General features: G+C 38.8%; 1 protein-coding gene across 5 annotated transcripts in view; it reads left to right on the plus strand.

The window, feature by feature from the left end:
- sev (receptor protein-tyrosine kinase sevenless) overlaps nt 1-27,261 on the plus strand; it is a 1,896,734-nt gene that overhangs the window by 286,453 nt on the left and 1,583,020 nt on the right. For all 5 annotated transcript variants that reach the window (XM_089239534.1, XM_089239532.1, XM_089239533.1 and 2 more), the window contains one exon: nt 22,049-22,109. In XM_089239534.1, coding sequence (XP_089095660.1) covers nt 22,049-22,109 — 61 coding nt within the window. The remainder of the gene's footprint in view (nt 1-22,048; nt 22,110-27,261) is intronic.

Consider the following 27,261-nt stretch of genomic DNA (forward strand, 5'->3'; position numbering starts at 1 on the left):
TTGACTTGAAATTAGTCAAAGATATGTTATATTTGATATATTAGGATGACTAAAGTAGTGTTTTTCTTTGAAAGAAAACTATACAATTTCGTTTGAATTTAAGAATTGGTTTGATTCAATTATAGAAATCTACTCATTAACACGTATAGTATACAGTGAAACCTAGCTACAACGAAAAATCCCTGTACAACTATATTTTTTTTCGAATGCTTATACTCTAACTGCTGTCTCTCGATATAACGATAATCTCTCTAAAATGATATTTTTTGCTTGGTCCGCAGAGTACCGTTGCATTCAACTCGATGATATAATTTCTTTTCACGTCACGTGGCCTTAAGAAGTGAGCCTAAAGGCGGATACACACTACTATGATGTGATGTGTAACCAGATGGTCAGACGTCAGATGGCGCGGGATCATATCAGACATATGGTGTGGACACTGGTGTGATGCATTAAGATCGAAACACACTACGATGTCGAATTTGTGAAATCTTATTCGTGGAAATTCTGTGACGTGGAATTCCTGCATCACAGAATTTCCACGAATCTGAATTCCCAACGTCTCTGACATGAAGTGCAACTTTATTGCGCTAGGCATTTGTGCCTTCCAAGCGTGGTCCATCTCAGCTATTCTGTCGGCATTCTACAATCTGTGCTCTTCGGCCGAGAATCGTACTTTGGCCGCCATTTTGTACTCTAAAAGAAGGGGAAACAGAAATTTTAAACATACACTCTCAAAGACGAATTTTGTCCATTTTTCTTTTTTTTTGGGGGGGGGGGGGAGGAAGCTGATTTCCGTCCTTGTTTTGGTCGATTTAATTATATTTATTGCTCGTTATATTGCAGCGTTCCTCAACCTTTTTTATATCACCGACCTCTTGTGTTGAAGGTCAATTTCGAGATGCAAGCCCCAATAAAATTCAAAATCATAGACGCTGGAAGGTGGGGACTGTAGCTACGAGACCTCCTCAAATAAATTTTATGAGGAGGCTGAGGCCCCCCCGCCCCAATAATTACTTAATGTACAATGCAATGCAGCATTTCGCCTGTTTCGCGTATGGGAAAAAAAATGATTTTCATCTCCCTTCAATGTTTTCCACATGTCGGCGCCTCTGTCCAAAATGTCAGGCCCGTCATTTGGGGAGGGGGGTTGTTAGGGGGGGGTCCCCTGGCCTTTGAAAATACACTAAAAATGGTATATAATATATATATATAATTATAAATACATTGAGTGCATGTCCCCCCCCCCCCCCGGGAAAAGTTTATGGCTTTACAATATATATAAACAACAAAAAAAATTTAAAACAATATATTTTACAGGCCCTGCAAAATATATAGTTTTTGATAATTTGCATATGAAAAAAAATTCCAGATGAGTTATGTCTGATGAATATAGTCGGACCCCGATATAATAACAAATTTGACGAGCATACCCCGATGTAATGATACGATCGTGCCCCGATATAATGATAATAAATTTTACTATCGTACTCCGATATATTAATACAATACATGTATGAATTAATATGTATATCATATAGTATGTTTTATCATGTTTTATCGAAGGATTATTATGTATAATCGCCAGTAAAAGCTACAATTTTTTATTATTTATTAAATTTACCAATGATGCTATTGGGTACTATGCATAATCACCGGTAAAAGTGATGTAAATTTAAGGCAATTTATCAAACTCACTAAGACCATTAGTAAGTACATAATAATCAGTTATGTATGCATATATCAAATTTACCGTAACTGCATAGTACTGCATACATCAAATTTACCGTAACGTAGCCTATATGTTTATTTATCTCATAACCAAATACACTTGTTAAATTTTAAAATTTCAAAGACTAAATAAATAATTTGTTTACTGACCGGAAACCATGTTTTTCTCCGATCTCGTCCCAAGCCTTCCTCCGAGCATTTTGATTTCTGTATTCTGAGTTTGTAGGGTCATAGAGCAGAGAATTTGACCGAACGTGTTCGATCAGTTGCTTTTCCATCATCAACACATGAGCAAAAAGCAAATTAAATGAAAACACGAAAAAAAATTGAATAAATAGAAACGCGAACAAAAAACAAAATTGATCTAAACACGAACGAAGCAAGAAGAACGAGGAAAACAAATATGGCGTCTTCACATGCCATCACACGACTGACGAAAATCTGAACGATTTGATTTTTTTTGTGACACGTAATAAGGCGTGTTACGTCGGATTTCGTAATTCGACACATTCACACGTCGCGTCAGCACAGTGTGAACGTACCTACAGAAGGCTCATAGGTGGAATTTATATCTTACGTATTTCTACGTGGTCCCACGTCACGTCAGAGCAGTGTGCACGGATTTTTTGGGTTTACGTCAGATTTCATCATCACAGACTTTACCACGTCACGTCAGCACAGTGTGAACATACCTACAGAAGACTCGTTGGTGGAACTTTATATCACACGCATTAACGTGTGGTAATACGCCACGTCAGTGTAATGTGTATCCGCCTTAAGGATCATTCCTTTATATCGCTTTTCGGATTATCCTTTAAAATCCTGCTTATGAACCTATGCTTATAATTCGGATGGGATGAGAATAAGCATGAGCAGACAGTACAGCCCCTGGAAGACATTTTGCTCCTTACTGCTAGAGCATAAACCTTACGCTATGTTTGGGCAGATAAACATGGCGTGCGCCCATCTCTACTTTGAAAGCATACAAAGGGACGGGAGACTGGAGCTGGTTAACGTAAGGGGTAGGTTGGCAATCAGCTTCTGGTTCAATCAGCCACCAGGCCACCAGAAACCTCTGATCGGCGCTAGTGTCGACTCAAATGACCTACACTACCATCTCGGCACAAGAAAATTGTTTGTTTTTAATAAGATCCCAGCTGAAACTGTATCTGCATTTTTGTTTCTCAATTTGGTAAGTAAATTTTTCGCATTTGAATAATTTTTTTCTGTGGTAAACATATGAGGAGATATTGTTGTTCCCGTTAGCAAGCTGAACATTTAACCAAGCGTTTTGTTTTCATGTATTACGACAGTTTAGGAGGGGGCAATGGGTGGTCATGGATGAGGTAGAGGGGGATAGTGATAATCATCGGCGATTCTATGGTTAGGGAACTAGGGAACAGAGTGTGTAGGGATTTTCCGGGTTTTGAGCACTGGGGATGTACTATCTCTTCATGCTTATCGGGAATCCGATCCGTATCCCCGCCGATTATGACCATATAAGCATGAAAGGGAAATTTCCGTACTAGCGCCATTCACCCTCCGAAAACAAGCATCGTATTTCTCCGAATATTCGGATGACGATAAGGATAGGGGAGACCCACTTCTTAAGCATCGGATGATCGTATTTTCTACTCGCCATCGCGAGTAGAAAATACGAAAAATGAAAAATTTATTTCTTGGACTTGGAAATTTATTACGATGACTTAAGTGGTGTTTTTTCTTGAAAGAAAACTGCAATTTCGTCGGCTTTTTGCAATTGATTGGATGGATTTAATTAGAAATCCAAGTGTAGTATACACTGGAACCTTGCTACAACGATGCTCGATATAACGATAATTCCCTCTACAGCTATATTTTTTCGAGATTTTTTTTTTCACGGTATATTTCTCGATGATAAAATTATATCATCCTAAAAAAAAAAAAAAAAAATGAAGCAAAGTGTATCAAAGCAAATCACCCACGTCCATCAAAATAGGCAATGGAGGACAATACATTATTACCCCAATGTGATTTCGGTAGTTCCTTATGAAGTACGGTTAAAAAGAACTTGAATAAATTAATTAGAATGCTGAAATATCTTTCTGAATAATATTTACACGCTGAAAAATATATTTTAATTATAGAAATAACTCTTCATATACTCTTATTTTCCATCCTCCCCATTCAAAAAAATAAAAAAAATTATGTAGCCGATAGCCTCGCAAACACCTTCCATTTTTAACGTTAAAGAATGTGAAAAAAAAACAACAACAAATGTTCTGCACGTGCATTAAAACTGAATCGCGTTGCCACCGTCGTTGAACAAAAAAATTCAGTAAATGTATAGTAGTAGTTGTATACCCCAAGCTTAATTTTGATTGGTCAGTGGTCGATCGGCCAAAGGGAAAAATCGCTTTTCCCTGTGTAGAAAGCGATTTCTTTGTTTTCCCTCTTTCACGTCACGTGACCTTAAGGAGTGAGCCTACGAATAATTCCTTGGTATCGTTTTTCGGATTATTCTTAACGTCATCTTATGAACCGATGCTTATAATTCGAATCGGATGAGAATAAGCATGAGCAGGTAGTACAGCCCCTGTTGTCTTCCTGGGGGGGGGGGATTCCCGATGTTCGAGACGTTTTTCATCGTCGAAAGTTGCCCTTGCGGGTAATCCTGTGGGTGGGAACGAAACGAATCAGGTAGGAGCACATATTAGTGAGTCTCTGTCAGAGTTCCGGAACTTACTATTATCCGCTAGGGAGGGGGAATTCAGATGTGGCAGTGATTCCAGTACTGCCAAGGGGTAGTAGGGGTATAGGAGTAGGATCCACACCAATTCAATTTAGGCCTGAAGAACATTTGCTCCTCATTTGGGGTCACGTTCTTGGAGCTTCCCGCATTTACCGATAGGTGGATTCGTTGGGATGAGATTCATCAGAATAAGAAGAGGGTCTGGGAAGTTTACGATAGACTTAGGTCAGGTTTTTTTACTCCCAGACCACATAGACGAGAATGCAGGCTAGTTAATGATAATAACAACAGTATTAACGAAGAATTACCCACCTTTGGCTTGGAGGACTCCTCAATTGACACTAAATGACAGGGAAAATTAAAATGTGTACTAATAAATGCCAGGAGCTTGGGTAATAAGAAACAGTTTTTAGAAACTATGATAGCTTTGGAGGGCATGGATCTTGTAGCAATTACAGAATCTTGGGCAAACGATGGGAATGAATCTTTCTTACACATCTCAGGATACGATACTTTTTTTAAGAAATAGATTGGATAGGAAAGGGGTGGAGTGTTGATATACGTGAAATCATGTTTGAAGGCTAGAGAGTGTAACGTGCAGAGAAGTGATATTGAAACTATATGGGTTGAGCTTGAAAACAAAAGACGTCATAAACTTATTGTTGGGGTTTATTACAATCCACCGAATAGGGATCCAAACTACATCGTCAAACTTCTTGATGAACTTTCCTACACGTGTAAGCGTAAGAGGGTTGTCATACTAGGGGATTTCAATTATCCAGGTATAGATTGGGAGAATCTTTCAGCTAGAGATCAATATGAAAGAGACTTTCTTAAGTTGGTGCTCGATAACTTTTTGTATCAGCATGTATCAGAAGCCACGAGGGTAATGCTATTTTTGATTAAGTTCTCACTGGTTCCGAGGATCTTGTTGAACATGTTTTGGTGGGGGAGGGGACGAGTTTTCTTCGGGTAAGGTGGATAGCAAAAGATTGGTTCCTTGTTTTCAGAGAACTAACTTTGATGTTATGAGAGAAAGGTTAGCGGAAGCAGGCCCGTCATTAAGGAGGGGCCCCACCCCCCTGGCTTTTGAAAATACACTACAAATGGTGTATATATATATATATATATATATATATGCGTACCTTTAGTACATGCTCTTTGCCCCCCCCCCCCTGGAAAAAGTTGAAATGACGGCCCTGAGCGGAAGTTTTCAAAGACCTGTTGGAATCAGTCGGGGTGGTAAGTCAATGGGAAGAATTTACGTTCGAAGGTACGATTGGTTTAATATACTTTCAATTTATTTGGTACGAAGCTGTCTTCTGTTTTGCACGACGTCAATCCCTTTGTTCGAAAAAAGCGTGTTTGTACATCGCCCTCCCCATGGTTCACGGATAGCGTGCGTAACCTTTATCTTGTGAAGAAAAGAGCATTCAGAGAGTAAAAAAGTGGACGAGGTGATCCTGTCATTGTTTACTGACAAAAGAAGGGTGTTGAAGAATGCGATAAAAGGGATAGTAAAAAGGAAGTTGAATCTAGGTTAGGAAATAACATAGGCTGTAATCCAAAATAATTTTTTTAGGTACGTCAATAATGGATGTAAGGGAGCAGTTGGCGCCTTTTCGATAGGAGGGTCTAGAGTAGAGAGCAGTGTAGGTATGTGAAGTGCCCCAAGGGATTTGAATCTTGCTAATGTTGTTCCGATATTTAAAAAGTGTAGTAGAGAAGCAGTGTCCAGTTATCGTCCAATGAGTTTGACGAGCTCCCTCCAAAATTGTGGAAATTATTATCAAGAGGTAATTGGTGAAGAGGATACACGAGAATATAATGTATTGTCGGATAATCAGCATGGGTTCAGGAAGGAGAAGTCATGTGTAACTAACCTCATTTGCTTCCATGTTCACCTTCCATGTTCATGGTAAGGTTTTGGGTAAGGGCAAAAATGTAGATGGTGTTTACCGTGATTTCCAGAACGGTCCAACGTGGTAAACTCTTGAAGCGATTACACGACATTAAGGGCAACTTGTTGAATTAGAATCGTGGTTGGGAGATAGGTCACAACAGGTTGTGGTGAACGGAGAATTCTCTGATTGCACAGGCGTCACTAGTGGAGTTCCTCAAGGAAGTGTCCTTGGCCTCATACTTTTTCACTTTTTATGGATAAACTCGATCAGGGTACCGATGGCATTGTTAGAAAATTCGCAGATGACGTGAAGCTAATGGGGGTAGTTGGGAATCAAAGCGATAGGGAGTTGCTCCAGGCCCACTTGCACGCGATTGGAACATGAACAAATGAATGGAGCATGAATTTTATCGTTGACAAGTGCATGATCGCTCATTTTTGTTTGAACAACCCACGTTTCTCTTACGAGTTGAATGGTGTCACTATCCCGGATGCAACTAGGGTCACCGATCTGGGAATTCTCATTGACGAGCGGCTTAGGTATTCTGTACATTGTTCAACGGCGGTAAAAGAAGCGAATAGAATGCTCGGTTTTATTTTCAAAAAGGTGCCTTCGCATTCTCCTAATGTTATTCTTCCGCTTTTCCGAGGCTTAGTTCTTCCTGGACTGGGGTATGCCGTAAGGTTTTAGAGACCATACCTACGGAGGGACATTGACTTGGTTGAAGGGGTGCAGAGAAAAGGTACACGTGTCCTCGTTGGCACACGGAGACTTCATTTTTTGAATATGTTTACATTGGATGAACGCAAGTGTAGGAGAGTACATGATCGAAATGTTCAAAATTTTCAACGGCATGGATATGATGGACCATGAATTAATAATACACTATCAATCGACTGCTTTTACAAAGGGGCACCAGTATCGATCGGTAAGGGACAATTCTAGGTTATGGTGTCGCAGGGAATTTTTCTGTAACAGGGTTGGTAATACATGGAATAGCTTACCCCTGGAGGTAGTAAATTCTAACACAATGGATACGTTTAAATAGAAATACGATAAACATGTTGGGGTAAATCGAGAAGCTATCCATACTTAGAATAAGACAACCATAAATACATTTTATGGGCACATTGTATAATATTTTACCATGTATATATATGTTGTTTATAGTTTTTGTAATAGTATTTTTGTTTGGGTTGCCACCTCGTTGTGCATTTTGCATGTTGTGGCCTTCTATTTGTATTTGGCTCTGCAATTTCAGATGCCTGGTCACCTCTGCCGCCACATTTGTTTGAAAAACCTGTTTGGGGTTTGTTGGCTAACTTATAGGGGGGGGGCAGTTTGGCTATGTGCCGATCAACCCCAAGTGATGAAGAACAGCGAGTGTAGGCTGTGGGAGAGTTAGCTGAGCAAAGGGCCATCATTTTTCAAGCTACCCCAAGCTTTACCATAAAAAAATCCGTGTGACCTTCAAGCAGCAATGTTTCCAGCATTTTTCCAGAAAATTTACAACCACTTTCGGAGACACCAGCCAAGAAAGAGAGGGGTTAAAATAAAAGAAAATCTGAAATCCTGACAGACAGTACAATAAGAAAAATGCTATAAAGAAAGAAGAAACGAACAAAAAAAGAAACAACAACAACTCCAGAAATGTATTAAATCAAAGGTGACGAAGCGAAAGCCAAAAAAATGAGTTAAACAAAAAATCAACTTGAGCACAAGAGAGGAAGAAGATAAACTGAAACTGAAACTTTTTATTAACATAAAATAACATAACTAATTAAAATCAAAACACTGATGCACCTGGAGGTGTAGTATTTAGCTGACCCCAAAAGACTATTGTACTCACATTTCATTTGTTGATTGTAATCAATTTCATTAGTCCGCTCTGCAGACTATATTAAATAGCATATAGTCTTTACTGACTCTCATGACATTGTCGATGTGGAGAGGATTTTTGGGCGAGATGATGAGGACGACTAAGATGAACTTATTCCATTTCAAACAAACATGCCATCAACATCACCGGCTGGGGCGAGTTCAGCCAAATCCTCCCAGATACTACAAGCCTGTCACATATCTTCGTGACGTTACAACCCGGGTCCTACCACGTACTTCCCTTTACTCAAAGCATTTGAAACTCACAACCAACATTCATTTTTTTACAATTGGAAAGAAAAATTCAGGATGAATCTTCATTTTTTTATTATACCTATTAATTATACCATTTTATTAACCTATACGAAAACACTGAATATTAAATTAATGAATTAAATATGAAAAAGATCTACTACTAAATATACAAATACAAATACAAATACAACACCACAACAGGCAAAATGCCCAACGAGGTGGCTGATAAAAAGATGCCCATAAAAATATGGTTGTCATATGTTTCAAAAATACAGCAACCCAATTAAAAATGCAATTAACACAAATTACAAACAATATATACACATGATAAAATATTATACAATGCCCATAAAGAATACTTATGGTTGTCTTATTCTAAGAATGGATAGCTTCCCGATTTACCCCAACATGTTTATCGTATTTCTTTTTAAACGTGTCAATTGTGTTACAATTTACTACCTCCGGGGGTAAGCTATTCCATTTATTAACAACCCTATTGGAGAAAAATTCCCTGCGACACCATAACCTTGCATTGTCCCTCACCAATCGATACTGGTGTCCCCTTGTAAAAGCAGTCGATTGGCGGTGTACTAAAAGTTCATGGTCCATCCTATCCATCCCATTGAAAATTTTGAACACTTCGATCATATCTCCTCGACACCTGCGTTCATCCAATGTAAACATATTCAAAAAATGAAGTCTTTCTTCATAACTCAAGCCCTGTGTGCCAATAAGGACACGCGTAGCTCTTCTCTGCACCCCTTCAACCAAGTCTATGTCCCTCTGTAGGTATGGTCTCCAAAACCTTACAGCATACTCCAGTCCAGGACGAACTAAGCCTCGAAAAAGCGGAAGAATGACTTTAGGAGAACGCGAAGAAACCTTTTTGAAAATGAGACCAAGCATTCTATTCGATTTTTTGACAACCGCTGAACAATGTTCAGAAAACTTAAGTCGCTCGTCAATGAGAATTCCCAAATCGGTGACTCTAGTTGCATCCGGGATAGTGACACCATTCAACTCGTAAGAGAACCGTGGGTTGTTCGAACCAAAATGAGCGACCATGCACTTATCTACGCTAAACGTTATGCTCCATTCATTTGCCCATGCTGCAATCTTGTTTAAGTTGGTCTGGAGCAACTCCCTATCGCTTTCATTCCCGATTACCCCCATTAGCTTCACATCATCTGCGAATTTGCTAGTAATTCCATCGATACCCTGATCGAGTTTATCGATAAAAAGTGAAAAAAGTATGGGGCCAAGGACACTTCCCTGAGGAACTCCACTTGTGACGTCTGTCCAACCAGAGAATTCCCCGTTCACCATAACTCGTTGCGACCTATCTCTTAACCACGATTCTATCCAATTCAGCAAGTTGCCCCCTATTCCAATCTCGTGTAAACGCTTCAAGAGTTTGCCATGTTGGACCCGATCGAATGCCTTCTGGAATTCAAGGTAAACCACGTCGACATTTTTGCTCTTACCCAAAGCCTTAGTCACGTAATCATAGAAGCAAAGGAGGTTAGTTACACATGACTTCCCCTTCCTGAACCCATGCTGATTATCCGACAATACATTATTCTCGTCTATCCACTTCACAAACTGCCTTTTGATGATAATTTCCAAAATTTTCGAGAGGGAGCTCGTCAAACTCACTGGACGATAATTAGACACCACTTCTCTACTACCCTTCTTAAATATAGGAACAACGTTAGCCAGTTTCCAATCTCTCGGGACGATACCCTCAGCAACACTACTCCTGTATATCTGTGCGACTGGCCCCAACAATTCATTAGCACCTTCCCTGAGAACCCTGGGATAGATATCATCTGGTCCTGGTGCTTTGCTTGCACATACATTTCTTAGAAGATTTAGGACCTCCACGTCTTCCACTTGAATATCGTTGAGCGTTTTATTACCCCATGCAACACCCGTATATCGAATATCATTATCTCCATTAAAAACCGACGCGAAAAAGTCATTGAAAGCACTACACATGCCTACATTGCTCTCTACTTTTGAGCCTCCTATCGAGAGGGGGCCAACTGTCCCCTTACATCCATTATTGACGTATCGAAAAAATGATTTTGGGTCAGAGCCAATGTTATCTGCCAACCTAGATTCAACTTGCTTTTTACTATCCCTTATCGCTTTCTTCAACAGTCTTCTTTTATCAGTAAACAATGATAGGTCACCTCGTCCACTTTTATACTCTCTGAATGCTCTTTTCTTTTCAAGATAAAGGTTCCGCACGCTATCCGTGAACCATAGAGGGTGTGATGTACAAACACGCTTTTTTCGAACAAAGGGTATGACGTCGTGCAAAACAGAGGACAGCTTCGTACTAAATTCTTCCCATTGACTTACCACCCCTACTGATTCCAACCGGTCTTTGAAAACTTCCGCTAACCTTCTTCGCAAAACATCAAAGTTAGTTCTCCGAAAACAAGGAACCAGTCTTTTGTTATCAACCTTACCCGAGGAAAAGTTACAGAGAAATCTGACGATACGATGATCACTGGAAGAAAACTCTTCCCCCACCGAAACATGTTCAACTAGATCCTCAGAACTAGTAAGAACTAAATCCAAAATAGCAGTACCCCTAGTGGCTTCTGATACATGCTGATACAAAAAATTTTCGAGCACCAACTTAAGAAAGTCTCTTTCATACTGATTTCCAGATGAAAGGTTCTCCCAATCAATACCCGGGTAATTGAAATCCCCTAGTATGAGAACCCTCTTTCGCTTACACATGTAGGAAATTTCATCATGCATTTTGGCGATATAATTTTGATCCCTATTCGGTGGATTGTAACAAACCCCAACAATAAGCTTATGACGTCTTTTGTTCTCAAGTTCAACCCATATGGTTTCAATATCACTTCTCTGCACGTTACACTCTCTAGCCTTCAAACATGATTTCACGTATATCAACACTCCACCCCCTTTCCTATCAGATCTATTTCTCAAAAAAGTATCGTATCCGGAGATGTGTAAGAAAGATTCATCCCCATCGTTTGCCCAAGATTCTGTAATGGCTATAAGATCCAAGTCCTCCACAACTATCATAGTTTCTAAAAAATCTTTCTTGTTACCCAAGCTCCTGGCATTTATTAACACACATTTTAATTTGCCCGGTGGTTTGTTGTCAATCGAGAAGCCATCCAAGTCAGAGGTGGGTAATTCCCCGTCAGTACTGTTGTGATTATCATTAACTAACCCGCATTCCCGACTACGTGGTCTGGGAGTAAAAAACCTGACCTAAGACTATCGTAAACCTCCCAGACCCCTCTCTTATTTAGATGGATCCCATCCGAACGAAGCCACCTATCGGTAAATGCGAAAAGCTCCAAGAACGTGACCCCAAGTGAGGAGCAAATGTCCTTCAGGCCTATATTGAATTGGTGGATCCTACTCCTATATCCCCTACTACCCCTTGGCAGCACTGGAATCACTGCCACATCTGAACCCCCCTCCCTAGCGGATAATAGTAAATCCCGGTATTCTGACAGAGACTCACTAATATTCGCTCCTACCTGATTTGTTCCCATACTACATACAACTTCAATCCGATATCATTTTCCTAGATTTTTCTAAACCATTTGACAGGATGCCCCACAATAAACTTCTCTTAAAACTCTCAAACCTTTGTATAAATGTCCAACTGCTTAAATGTTCATTGACCGTAGCCAGTTTGTCTCATTCAAGGGCCAGAACGCCCCATTTCTTCATGTCAAGTCTGGTACACTTCAGGGTTCGGTCCTCTCGCTATTACTATTTCTAATTTATATCAATGACCTATCCTACTTCCTAAACTGCAGTATCAGACTCTTCGCGGATGATTGTGTCATCTACAAAACAGTGTCCAATCATTCCGACCAAGAAGAAGCTCTCCCCAACACAACCTTAACATTATTTCCGAATGGTACTCAACCTGGAATTTGCCCCTCAACTCCTCAAAAACTGTTTTTATGAAAGTTACCCGTAAAAGAGAATTCCCCACCATTTCCCTTACTCGATAACCAATTCCTGGATCTCTGAGGTTTCCCGTTATGTATAATTACCTGGGCATAATTATCTCCTCCGATCTGCGCTGGAATCGTCACGTTGATTATATTTTTAATAAATGTCTCCAAAAACTCTTTTTCCTTCGTCGTAATCTGAAAAACTCCACCAGTCATGTCCGTCACTTGTGCTACCAAACATATATTGTCCCTGTTCTCTCTTGTGCCTGTGAAGCCTGGGACCCACATACCCAAACCAACATAGACAAATTAGAATCTATCCAAAATAAGTCCACTCCCTTCATTTTTAACTGTTGGTCTTCATCTGTCTGCATATCGGAATTCAAGCGCAAACTCAATATCCAACCGCTCTCCTCCCTTACTTATTTCTTAAAAACTAACTTTCCTTTTCAAAATCCTCCATGGATTTTTAATATTGACACTTCCAACATTCTAATTAAACCCTCTCATTTCTCCGTTAGACTCAATCACTCCCAAAAATTACAGCCCATCTTTGCCTCTTCAGATTGCCACAAATTTAGCTTCTTCCCAAGAACTATTATCGACTGGAACAACCTACCATCAAATATTGTAGATTGTACTACGTTTTTGAATTTTCATGTACCATCAATCGTCATTTTCATCATACAGAACTTTCGCATCCTCTTGTATAGGCCTCGGCCGAACAATATTGAATAAATAAATAAATATGTAACATTTGAACTCCTTTATGACCCCTTTAGGATCAAATTTCGTGGAGTTGAGTATCTATTACATTTGGGTGAATGTAACCGATGCACTTATTGGTTGAATTTTTCAAGTTTTATAAATGAACTTGTTGCCAGAAAAAAATTTCCAATAGCCATAATTACGGAAACAGCGAATACGGGGTGGGGATAACTGTATTTTCTAAAATACTGCTGCTAGACTCCGTGGACACGTCATTGATGAAACAACGATTTATATACGATTGAATGTATTTCTTTTTCCATTTATAATATACGTTTTAAATTACACAAGTTTGGTTAAGACTTCTGCTTCGGCAGGTAAGAGTCGGAAGTTAAGCGTAGTTATCGTGTGTTCGTAAACGTATACTACTCCCTGTTTTTTTTGGCCAAGCTTCGTGTTTTGCAATTGTTAGCCACAGTATTTAGTGAGCCGCCGCAATAGAAAAAACTTGAGGAAAGACATTGGTCAAAATGTAATTCTGGCCTATAATACAGGATGTCTACAAATATATTAGATGTTTTCTAGCTGTCTAAAGCAGGGATGGCCAACTCACGGTACGCGTGACACAAATGGCATGTCATGGTATCGGGATTAGCACGCAAAGACTTTCTTCAAGAGATTATTTCTGATTTTCCAGAAACTATGTTTCATTGTTCAATCCAAGAAATTTTCTCCACTTTTCGATCTCTTTCTTATGAGGTACAAAGTTTGCCTTACGTGTTGTACATAAGGCGAACTTTTATCGATACTCATACACAATTACGTTGCGATAATCGAGAATTTACAATTTAAAAAATAAAATTTACTCAAAAAGTTACTAAAAGAATAATTTTCACGTAAATCAGAGAGTCTCATCCGCGAGGAGTTTCAACAGGCATCCGGGAGTATTGTTTCAATGAATACCATCCGTAAGAAAGCACATCTGATTGGTTTTCATGGTCGTGCTGCTGCCCATAAGCCTTTGATCACAAAGTCCAACCGCGTTGCTCGGTTAATGTGGTGCAAAGCACATCGAAATTGGACCGTAGATCAGTGGAAACGGGTTCTTTGGAGCGACGAATCAAGGTTCACCCTCTACCGTTCGGATGGCAGGGTCTGGGTCTGGCGTCTGCCTGGAGAACGTCTCCTGCCAGAATGCATTGTGCCAACAGTCAAGTTCGGCGGAGGTGGAATTATGGTCTGGGGGTGTTTCTCCTGGTATGGACTGGGACCCTTGGTCCCCATTCATGGTAAGCTCAACGCCGATGCCTACTGCACTATTTTGGATGACAATGTGCTTCCTACGTTGTGGCAGTTTTACGGGGTGGACCCCTGTTACTTCCAGGACGACAATGCCAGCTGTCATACTGCGAGGCTTGGTATGGTGCCAATGGGGTTCATCGAATGGACTGGCCTGTCGAGAACCTCTGGGACGAGTTGGATCGCCGAATTAAGAGGTGCCCTACCCGTCCAAAATCGGTGCAGGAACTGGCATGTCTTCTCCAAGCCGAGTGGAAGAAAATACCACTAGCCGTCACACAAGGACTTGTGGAAAGTATGCCCCGGAGGGTTCACGCTGTAATTGCCTCTCGTGGAGGCTCTACCAACTATTGATTTTGAATAAAGTTAGTTTTTCTTATCACAGGTGTCCAAATACTTATTGGTAGATAGTGTATATATAATAAACGGCACGCTCGATTTATATTTATTTTATTTCATTTTATTCATTTATTATTATTTTTTTTTATTATAGATATTTCAAATTTTTCCTTGGTTACCTATTTATATTTTCAATAAACCTTTCAAAATTCGTTATAGAGTTTGAGAATGTGAAAATTTCTTTCTTGAGATGTTTATTTATTCTAAGGTCTGATAATTTTTTTCCGAATTTGTTACAAATAGTTGGTCCTAGGTAATTTATACTTTTTTGAGCAAGGTATTTATTTGTTTTTGGAGTTAAATACAAGAAGTTGTATCTATTTGAGGTTCTGTCGTTATTAGTTTTAAGAAATAAATTATGATTTTTAGTCATAAAAATTATCATTTTATACACATAAATTTGCCTTAGATCAAGTATTAAAATTTCTGATTTCAGTAGATCTTGATTATTAAATGACATTACCTTACGTTTTATGCGATTATAGATGTTATTTAAGTTCTTAATATTATCGTGATAGGCACCTCCCCACACTGTAATAGCATACGTTACTCTTGATTGGATCTATATTCTATCTATTATTCTATTGTTCTTCAAGCTGTTGCAGATGCTAATTATAAATTCATCGAAATTGATGTTGGTGGATATGGTAAGCAGAGTGACGGACTTCGTTCTTCAGCACTATTTAATTCGATAGAATCGAAACGTCTGGATATTCTCCCTGAAAAAGCATTGCCGAATTCTGGGATTGTTGTCCCATACGTTTTCATCGAAGATGAAGCATACCCATTGTTATACAATTTCATGAAACTATTCCGCAAGCTGAATTTAGATTCCGATACAGAATACTTCAATATGAGGCTTTCTCGTGCAAGACGTGTTGTTGAGTGTGGTTTTGGTATAATTAATGCTAAGTTTCGTTTATTATGGAAGCCCACTGAAACATCACCGGAATTTACAGACAAAATTGTTAAAACCATTTGTCTCTTGCATAACATAATCATTGACAAGGAAGGTATTAGTATGCAAGATGAGCAGTTGCTGAAGTTCCGAAATGGAAACAACTGTGCGCGGGAAAACAACAGGCCGACGAATATCGCCCGCTTTGTTAGGGAAACTTATAAAATGTTCTTATGTCAAAATAAAATATAAGTTATGCACAAGCTGTACATAGTAAAAAATACTGTACATTTTTCTACTATAACGAATGTCATATTTCAACGTTATTACTGTAACACACATAATAAAACTAAGTAACAGAAAGTTATTTGGAAATATTAATTACTTCTTGAGTTTAATTCCTCTGCCACCTTGTCCCAAAGTTTAACGAGAATGAATCTGTTATGATGTTGGTGATTTTTTTGATCCTATAAAGGAGTTTTAGCAAAAAACACCACTGATTAGCAATTCAACGTCCATGTCAATAAGCGCTACAAGAGCAACGAAAACAAAATATCTTGGTCGCTCCGCTCTCATCGTTTGTAGCGAAATACCTACCTTGTTGCGATGCGTGCCACTATGGCAGTCGCATTGGAATTCATGTGTTTGATTTCGCTGCGTCGAATTGATTTGTCTGCTCGTTGCTTTGCTCTCCGTTTCACTATGTTTTCAATCTTAGTGAGACAGGACATGGGGATGGGGCGGTCTATAGAGGTCTGAGTGGTCTAACCGAGAAGGAGGTCTGTGGAGGACAAACTTATATAGATATAATAGGGGATGTTTGTTCAGCTGTCCACAAACTAGGGAGAGGTTTTTTCTCGTTTTTGGTATTCCCGGTAAAGAGATCCCATTAAGAATATTTCATATTTTAAAAATGGATGACGTAAGCATCTTACGCCCTTCCCTCTTTGTCACCAAAAGTCAGCAAATCAGAAACACCCCCCCCCCCCACTCCATTGATACTAACGTAATACTTGAGGTGTCGTGCTCTGTGCAACCAAGATGGATATTGTCGTGTTCGAAGCGACCAAATCCTCCATTCGTGACTGATCACGCAAAGGACATTCGCGCCAGAACTTGGTGTGATTCTGAGTGCTGTTGGTGAGAAACAAGTACTTGGCGCCATGATGAGAACGGAGACCGGCTCTCCCCGAAAGAGCATTAGGCCCCTTTCACACGGAGCGGATGCGGACGCGGGTCCGCATGCCCTTTCACACGAGCACTCTTTAAAACTGAATTCCTTGAATTTTTTATTGGTTGAATTTTTCAACTTTTATAAAAGATATTTTATTATTATTTTTATAAAACAACTTTCATAAAAACTTTTAAAGTTTTATAAAATAATTTTCATAAACATTTTAGAGTGAAATCCCATCCTTTGATTAGTCACTTCGAAATATAGAATTTCATTTTTTTTCTGTTTATAGACTGATTATCGACTAAAATATACTTATAGGTATCGGGGGAACCACCAAAAATATTCAAGTGCTTAGGGCCTCCAAACGTCTTAATCCGGCCCTGAATAAACACCATATGTGGATAACGTTGTTTAATGAAAGTTGTTTAATTAAAACATTAAAAATTTAAAAAAATAATAAATATTTAAAATAATTTTAAATATTTATATTTTTAAATAATTTCAAATATTTATATTTTTAAATAATTTCAAATATTTATATTTTTAAATAATTTCAAATATTTAAAAAGAAAAAAATTAAAATTTTTAAATTAAATTTAAAAGTTATTAAAGTATGTAGTCAATTAAATATTCGCAATGAACAGAACGGCTTATAATTTTGGTCCCGTCAGTGGCCGTTGTTGGCAGGTTTTATTGTATAAAATTGTGAAATATGGACAAAAGGCAGTTAAAGTTGCTATATCTCCATCTCAGAAGAAAACGGAGGGATAGACGTATGTAGGTACATTATATTAATGAGCAGGGACCATTATATGGTGTTTTTAAGGGTATTTAAGGCAAATAATTAAAAAAATTCCGTGAAAAATCACCTTCAAAAAGTAGCCAAAGATGCGGACGAATTCGCTCCGCATCCGCATCGTGTGAATAGCTCCGAATAAACCTATTGTCAAAACTTCTATGTGCGGATGCGGAGCCCGCACTTAGGTTTTGACACATGCGGACGACGTCCGGACCCGCATGAACATTTCCTAGGTGCGGAGATTTTTCGGCTCGTCTGAAAGGCGCAGTATATTCCTATTGTTAAAACTTCTTCCGGACCCGCATCCGCATCCGCTCCGTGTGAAAGGGCCCTCAGGTTTTGACACATGCGGACGACGTCCGGACCCGCATGAACATTTCTTAGGTGCGGAGATTTTTCGGCTCGTCTGAAAGGCTCAGTATATTCCAATTGTTAAAACTTCTTCCGGACCATCATCCGCATCCGCTCCGTGTGAAAGGCCTCTTAGATGGAAGCAAAGATGTATTAAGACGCTCTGTAATACAGCTTGGGATAGACAGCGAACAAGAAGGATCTTCCTGGCGTATTAGTCTCTCTCTCACTCGCCATCTTCACTTAAAAATTAAATGCAATTCTACATATGTATTAATTTAATGCAGAGCAGATGGATCTTCATTAAATGAAGATGAGCTAACTTGAATCGTCGAATTTTTTTCCCTTTCATATGAGTTTGTGAATTATTTTATCTACCTGGGTAAGTTGATATGACCAAAATTACCGTTGTATCACTTAAAATCACATCACAAAGTCGGACATGGTTTTCTGAAGGAAGGACGAGTGTGGTAACTCTATTCCAAACATACTAAATATCTCATGAAAGGGGTTGAACATGCTGTTTTAAAGCTTTCAGAAATCTCACAAATTCGTTCAACACAGCATATAACTTCAACCCCCTTCCCCCGTAAAACAGATGTTGTCCGAGTTCAGTGCATTTCGGATTTTTGAGTAATGAAATGATGCAAGTCAAAACACGACTTTGACATTACCGATCAAGATCAAACTTCTTGTTGACAACGCGTTAAAAGATGGCAGATGGCAGTACTGGCGCCGTCTAACGAATAGGGAGATGAAAAAAAATTCTGTTCTTCCCCACTCTCTCGCGTTGACTTCCGATCGGACACCTCGACTGCGACTCCGTCAACGATGCTGTGGCGGATATGCAAATGAAGATTATTCCGTCATCATAGCTTGTGCGGTGATTTGTGCCGTGTGATGCGCATGCGTCCAGCGTTCTTTAAAATAGTTGATTTTGTTATGTTATCACTCACATTGTTCTGTTTTATTGTTCATCACAATAGTTTGTTCCGGCTGGTCCGTGATATTTTAGTGAAATGTTAAATTAAAAATGAATTAAGTTATACTTCCATCGCCTGACTCGCTTAGTCTGATTGTGTGTATGATGAGTTTTAAACCTCGAGTTTTATGATAGCGCAGACCGTTGTTGATCCGGCTAAAAGCGGTGACACATTTTATGTGGAACCGTACAATGTCATTACGGACGCAATCCGTCTAAATATGTTTCGATCTTATAATTCGTGTTTTCTGCATAAATTCGTTAACTTTGTGTTAAAAACGTTAATTATGTTTACCAATTCGTATACTTAATTTCGAGACATCTTGTAGCATCGCGATGTGCGAATCACAAAAGCTATCGATCCTTCATCATCACCACGCGTTACACGTTCATATTTCGTTATAGCCACAGTATTTTCCAACGTGCTCGCGACAATATTAATAGAACCTTCACACCAGCCAAACTTTTCCTTCAAACTCTCTACATGACCCGAGCTCTATGGACATGAACCTTCCTCACCACCACCAACCCAACGTAATTCCGTATACAGAACCGGTTTTTGAGAGGAAGGAACGTTATGTCATTTCCGTTTCATTTTTTATGATGTGGATATCAAAATTCGCTCCCCTTTCGCTAAAGAAGTTTCATTTAAAAATCATGAACCGTTAAACGGAAATAATTACGATGTTAATCTCGAAAGCATTTTCTACGATTATCATTCATTTGCCACCGCGTGTTTTTTTACAACATTCAACTTAGCCTCAATTTCTGCTTGGTCAATTTGTAAAAATAAAAATAGAAACGTTATTATCGTCTTGTTGAAATTATCTAAAAAGCTTCGAAAACCTCGTTAGAAAAATTTTAATTTCTGAACTACAAGAGCTTCTGTATCAGGAAAGAGACAGCGATGTCGGATTTCGCCATGAAATAACAAGACAAATAATACGTTTTTCAATGGATAAGAAATCTGAGTATAAAATGCATTTCTAGCGTAAGAAATGTATTGATAAAAGTAAAAAGAGTTGTAAACTGAAGAGCCAAAAAAACTGGTACAGGCATGCGTATGCAAATAAAGAGATATGGAACCAATCAGAGTACGGCGCTGCGGTCGGCAACGCCTATATAACGCAACAAGTGTCTGGCATAGTTGTTAGATAGGTTACTGCTGCTACAATGGCAGGTTATCGAGATTTAACTGAGTTTGAACGTGGTGTTATAGTCGGCGCACGAGAGATGGGACATAGCATCTCCGAGGTAGCGATGAAATTTGGAATTTCACGTACGACCATTTCACGAGTGTACCGTGAATATCGAGAATCCGGTAATAAATTAAATCTACGACATCGCTGCGGCCGAAAAAAGATCATGCAAGAACGGGACCAACGACGACTGACGAGAATCATTGAACGTGACAGACATGCAAACCTTCCGCAAATTGCTGCAGATTTCAATGCTGGGCCATCAACAAGTGTCAGCGTGCGAACCATTCAACGAAACATCATCGATATGGGCTTTCGGAGCCGAAGGCCCACTCGTGTACCCTTGATGACTGCACGACTCAAAGCTTTACGCCTCGCCTGGGCACGACAACACCGACATTGAACTGTTGAGGACTGGAAACACGTTGCCTGGTCTGACGAGTCTCGGTTCCAATTGCTTCGAGCTGATGAACTCGTACGGGTATGGAGACAACCTCATGAATCCATGGACTCTACATGCCAACAGGGGACTGTTCAAGCTGGTGGAGGCTATGTGATGGTATGGGGAGTGTGCAGTTGGCGTGATATTGGACCCCTGATACGTCTAGATACGACTCTGACAGGTGACAGTACCTGTCTGTAAGCATTCTGTCTGATCACCTGCACCCATTCATGTCCATTGTGCATTCCGACGGACTTGGACAATTTCAGCAGGACAATGTGACACCCCACACGTCCAGAATTGCTACAAAGTGGCTCCAGGAACACTCTTCTGACTTTAGACACTCCCGCTGGCCACCTAAATCCCCAGACATGAACATTATTGAACATATCTGGGATGCCTTGCAACGTGCTGTTCAGAAGAGATCTCCACCCCCTCTTACTCCTACGGCTTTATGGACAGCCCTGCAGGATTCATGGTGTCAATTACCTCCAGCACTACTTCAGACATTAGTCGAGTCGATGCCACGTCGTGTTGCGGCACTTCTGCGTGCTCGCGGAGCCCTACACGATATTAGGCAGGTGTACCAGTTTTTTTTGGCTCTTCAGTGTATATGCGTATGCTACGGCAGTTATAATGCCAATGATCAATATTTTTTTATCTGTTATGCATTGAAGAATGTTGGGAATTTCAATTAGAAATGAAAATTACGTAATTTTATTAGAAAAATTCCATAATTCATACTTTATTGCTTACCAATATATATATACATTATTATTTTTTTTTATAATTATAACGTGATCCACACGTATTCCCAAGGGATCAGCATGATCCGTCCAGGGAATTTGTTAGTGTTAGTAAACATCCATGCCCGAACCGGGATTCGAACCCAGACCTGCACAGTGAGAAGATAGTTCCCTAACCAGTCGACTGCCAGGCGGCGCATATATATGTGCACACTCATATATATGTGCATTTAAATATAGCAAACTTACAAAAATCGAAAGTAAATAGTGGAAACCAACCTCCGGTCAAAACAACCGGTACTTCTAAGTAGAACGAAACATCGCTCCTATAGTTGAATGGATGTGCATTTGTACTCAACAAATTGTTGAGTACAAGAACTGCAGACTTTTATTTGAATCTTTTAGTACGTATTAAATTGCTGCTCTTTCGTTTAACCATGAAATGAATTCTGAAAATGCAAAAGAAAACTAATGCATATCTATACTTCATTCAAGTATGTATGGAAACGTATTCGTCTCAATGTATCAATTGTTATTAGTATGTATGTAAGAAGTATTTCTAATCTTCTATTTGTTTCTTACAGAATAACTATTGTGTCTTTGGTTGTAGTATTGCTACTAGCTTGTATGTTGCCGAACTGAAAAGTAAGTTCCCAATCCCATTAAAACCATTTCATGTAAAAGTGTAACCAAGTCTCAAGATTTTTTACCAGGTAAATGTTGTTATATAGCACCAATTCTAGCGCTCTAATCAACTCTAATATACAAGTCACCCCAAGGCTTTAACATCTTCAGTTAGAGAAAACCTGGGAACTTGGTGATTGCACAGTTCAAGGTGTACAGCACAATTGCCATTCTGACCAAATTCTAGAGAATTTCACAATATACATCAGAATTTACTCTTCTGGTCAAAATACAAAGCCTCCCGGGGCCCTCAGCACTCATACAACCACATACCCTAACGGAAGTAGCAAATTTCACTGACTGCTTCATCCACTGCTTAGTGGTTGAGACGCCAAACACGGATACCTTTATTACTGTAATACACACACAATATTGATTCATCGCTGAAAAGTACCCTATTCTAGTCCTCGTCACCCCATTGCTTCCATTATCGTACCCTAGTACTCATTTGTAGCGGCTTTTTTCTGGGCACACGGAATTTATATCCATAATGACTGAGTCGTCTTAGTACGGTGGAGGATGATGCATTGGCACCAAGTCCTTTCTATTTTATATATATGATTTATCTCGCACTAGTTATTGGCTTACGACCAGTATTTTTGCGCGTTTCATCTGAAAATTGCTATCATCTGAATGATTTCTTGAAAGTTTACTCATACTTGCTTGAGAGTACTTCGCTTTCTGGGCGATCGTCTGCTGAGTAAACCTTTCTTTACGGAGATTTTTGGAGAATTTTGGAGAGCTTCTTCGAGACAAATTTCTTACCCCCAGTATTGATTTCTCCTATTCTTCTACTGCACATTGTTCAACCTTTCTCGACAATGACTGGATTACTGGTAGAAAGCAAAGTATTTCAACGCACTCTTCTCCGACCAGAGTGACCGAGGATGGAATGAAGATTCGTCTGTCTTCACACAGTAAGTTTCCTGTGAGGCTACTTATGCTATTTACAATCACGAACTTCGCCAAATGTCCTCATCGACTAATGTCCCTCGATCATGTCTCCGCATTTTGTGACAGCAGAAATCGGATTAAACTTATTAATCGATAAAGTTTTACGAATCTGAGTGACAAAATATTCTACGGCCTACTCCTGTTTTAAACAGAATATGTATCAAGACAATATGACGAAAACGAGAGAAATGTAAACTTTAAAATAATCCCTAAACTAATCACATTACAGAATTGTGGGGATATTATGTATTCAGATGTATGAAGATTGCAGATAACTAGTAGCATGTCTCGTGTCTGTTAGTAGAAGACACAGTTTAGACTATAAAACATCCTACAAATATTTTATCCCTATTTATCACACAATGGAACTCTATACCAGACTCATTGGTGGTCAAAAAAAAGGTTCCCTGGGAAATACACGAGAATAAAGGGCGATTTTCTCTAATTCAACACCTTTGCCTTTCCCAACAAAGTACTTATAAAGATCTGCAGATTATCTAGAACAGGGGTCGGCTAACTTTTCAGTCCAAGGAGCCCCAAACCTGTCTTTCACAATAACTAAAACTTATTCACGAGCCAGAAAAGTTTTTTCTTTTTTTGCAAGTAAAACTACACTATATTATTTTTTCTCAGTTTTACTAAAGAGCCGCGTGTGCGTACCCACAGAGCCGCAGTTTTCCACCCCCAATCGATAAAAAAATTATTATTTTTTTGAAAAGAATTTTAAATGGCGTATTTTCAGATAAGTAAGGCCCCTTTCACATGGAGCGGATACGGACGCGGGTCCGCATACCCTTTCACACGAGCACTGAAGATGCGGACGAATCGCCCGCGTCTTTAGTTCGAAATTCGTGCATGAAAACTGTTTTTTCGCAATTTTTGTAATTATGTTTCTCCTTCACCCCTGATTCAGTGCCCACAGGCAGCCTAGAGGCATTCTTTGGTGGTTTAATCTAGAGCCACATAGAATATGGGAATAAAGATGTATTCATTCCGATCCTCACAAGTAGACGATGGGAGAAAATGTCTTCAAATATATTCAAAATATTTTGAAAAAAAAAATCCCTCTTTTCGGATAAATATGGAAGAAAAATTCCAAAAACATCCAATGTTCGAAAAATCAAATCCAAAAACATCCAAAACTTTCGATGTTCCAAAAAAAAGAAAAAAAAATTCAGGAGATATCAAAGAATTTGCAAGTACTAAAAAAGGGGAGGGGCAGAGACTTTCAAAATGCCTGTGCTTAGAAATATTCACATCACAATTCTGTCTTAGGCCGGGATTACACTATAAAAGTTCGTTTATAAAACTTGAAAAATGCAACCAATAGGCGGATCAGTTAAGTTCTCTCGAATGTAACAGATGTGTTTATTGGTTATATTTTTCAAGTTTTATAAAATAACTTTCATAAACCTTTTAGAGTGAAATCCCATCCTTAGATTAGTCTCACTTCTGAAATATAAAATTTCATTTTTTCAGTTTATAGACTGAATATCGAGTAAAATAAACTTGTAGGTATCGGGAGAACCACCAAAAATATTCAAGTGCTAGCGTCTTCAAACGACTTAATCCGGCCCTGAGTGAACACCGTACGTGGATAACGTTGTTTAATAAAATTATATTTTTTAAAGTTTAAAAAAATTAACAGATTAAAAATTAAAAAAATAACAAATATTTAAAATAATATTTCAGATATTTATATTTTTAAATAATTTTAAAAATTTAAAAAGAAAAAAAATTAAAATTTTTAAATTAAATTTAAAAGTTATTAAAGTATGTAGTCAATTAAATATTCGCAATGAACAGAACGGCTTATAATTTTGGTCCCGTCAGTGGCCATTTTTGGCAGGTTTTATTGTATAAAATTGTGAAATATGGACAAAAGGCATTTAAAGTTGCTATATCTCCATCTCAGAAGGAAACGGAGGGATAGACGTATGTAGGTACATTATATTAATGAGCAGGGACAATCATATGGTGTTTTTAAGGGTATTTATGGCAAATAATTAAAAAAATTCCGTGAAAAATCACCTTCAAAAAGTAGCCAAAGATGCGGACGAATTCGCTCCGCATCCGCATCGTGTGAATAGCTCCGAATAAACCTATTGTCACAACCTCTATGTGCGGATGCGGAGCCCGCACTTAGGGCCCTTTCCCACGGAGCGGATGTGGACGCGGATGCGGGTCCGGAAATGTTCATGCGGGTCCGGACGTCGTCCGCATGTGTCAGAACCTAAGTGCCGGCTCCGCATCCGCACATAGAAGTTTTGACAATAGGTTTATTCGGAGCTATTCAGACGATGCGGATGCGGAGCGAATTCGCCCGCATCTTTGGCTACATTTTGAAGGTGATTTTTCACGGAATTTTTTTAATTATTTGCCATAAATACCCTTAAAAACACCATATGATGGTCCCTCCGTTTCCTTCTGAGATGGAGATATAGCAACTTCAACTGCCTTTTGTCCATATTTCACAATTTTATACAAAAAAACCTGTCAACAACGGCCACTGACGGGACCAAAATTATAAGCCGTTCTGTTCATTACGAATATTTAATTGACTACATACTTTAATAACTTTTAAATTTAATTTAAAAATTTTAATTTTTTTCTTTTTAAATTTTTAAAATTATTTAAAAATATAAATATCTGAAATATTATTTTAAATATTTGTTATTTTTTTAATTTTTAATCTGTTAATTTTTTTAAACTTTAAAAAAAATAATTTTATTAAACAACGTTATCCACGTACGGTGTTCACTCAGGGCCGGATTAAGTCGTTTGAAGACGCTAGCACTTGAATATTTTTGGTGGTTCTCCCGATACCTACAAGTTTATTTTACTCGATATTCAGTCTATAAACTGAAAAAATGAAATTTTATATTTCAGAAGTGAGACTAATCTAAGGATGGGATTTCACTCTAAAAGGTTTATGAAAGTTATTTTATAAAACTTGAAAAATATAACCAATAAACACATCTGTTACATTCGAGAGAACTTAACTGATCCGCCTATTGGTTGCATTTTTCAAGTTTTATAAACGAACTTTTATAGTGTAATCCCGGCCTAAGACAGAATTGTGATGTGAATATTTCTAAGCACAGGCATTTTGAAAGTCTCTACCCCTCTCCTTTTTTACTACTTGCAAATTCTTTGATATCTCCTGAATTTTTTTTTCTTTTTTTTGGAACATCGAAAGTTTTGGATGTTTTTGGATTTGATTTTTCGAACATTGGATGTTTTTGGAATTTTTCTTCCATATTTTTCCGAAAAGAGGGATTTTTTTTTTTCAAAATATTTTGAATATATTTGAAGACATTTTCTCCCATCGACTACTTGTGAGGATCGGAATGAAGACATCTTTATTCCCATATTCTATGTGGCTCTAGATTAAACCACCAAAGAATGCCTCTAGGCTGCCTATGGCCACTGAATCAGGGGTGAAGGAGAAAAATAATTACAAAAATTGCGTAAAAACAGTTTATATGCACGAATTTCGAACTAAAGATGCGGACGAATCGCCCGCATCTTCAGCGCTCGTTTGAAAGGGTATGCGGACCCGCGTCCGCATCCGCTCCGTGTGAAAGGGGCCTTAGGTTTTGACACATGCGGACGACGTCCGGACCCGCATGAACATTTCCTAGGTGCGGAGATTTTTCGGCTCGTCTGAAAGGCGCAGTATATTCCAATTGTTAAAACTTCTTCCGGACCCGCATCCGCTCCGTGTGAAAGGCCTCTAAGGACCTCCCAAATTCCAATCGCAGTAGGAAATCATTCAAATAACGTTGAGGCCGAATCTTTTCACCATAAGTCTTTCTATTTTCAAGAAGTATTTCTTTTGCAGAGTCCTGCCAAGGGGCGAATATTTTCCTTAATCCAGCCCTGATGGTTTTGATACAAACAGAATGAGAGCTAAGAGATGTCCAAACACGCCACAAAGCAAGAGGATAACAAACAGCACAAGTATATGAATTGATATCATCATGTCCCCCCCCCCCCACCATCTTCCAAGTGCATCTCCACCTATGAACACCACATCTTTAGGAAAACCATATCAATAGCCCAAGTAGCACAAAGATATAGATCTATGTCGTAAAATTTCAGTTTCCAATATAGATCTATATCGGGACACGATATCGTTCTGGCTAAAAACGGCATA

This window comes from Pholcus phalangioides, unplaced genomic scaffold, assembly GCF_987345545.1.
Source record: "Pholcus phalangioides strain wild (caught in Gottingen) unplaced genomic scaffold, Ppha-v1.0 ptg000011l_1, whole genome shotgun sequence".
Lineage (NCBI taxonomy): Eukaryota > Metazoa > Arthropoda > Arachnida > Araneae > Pholcidae > Pholcus > Pholcus phalangioides.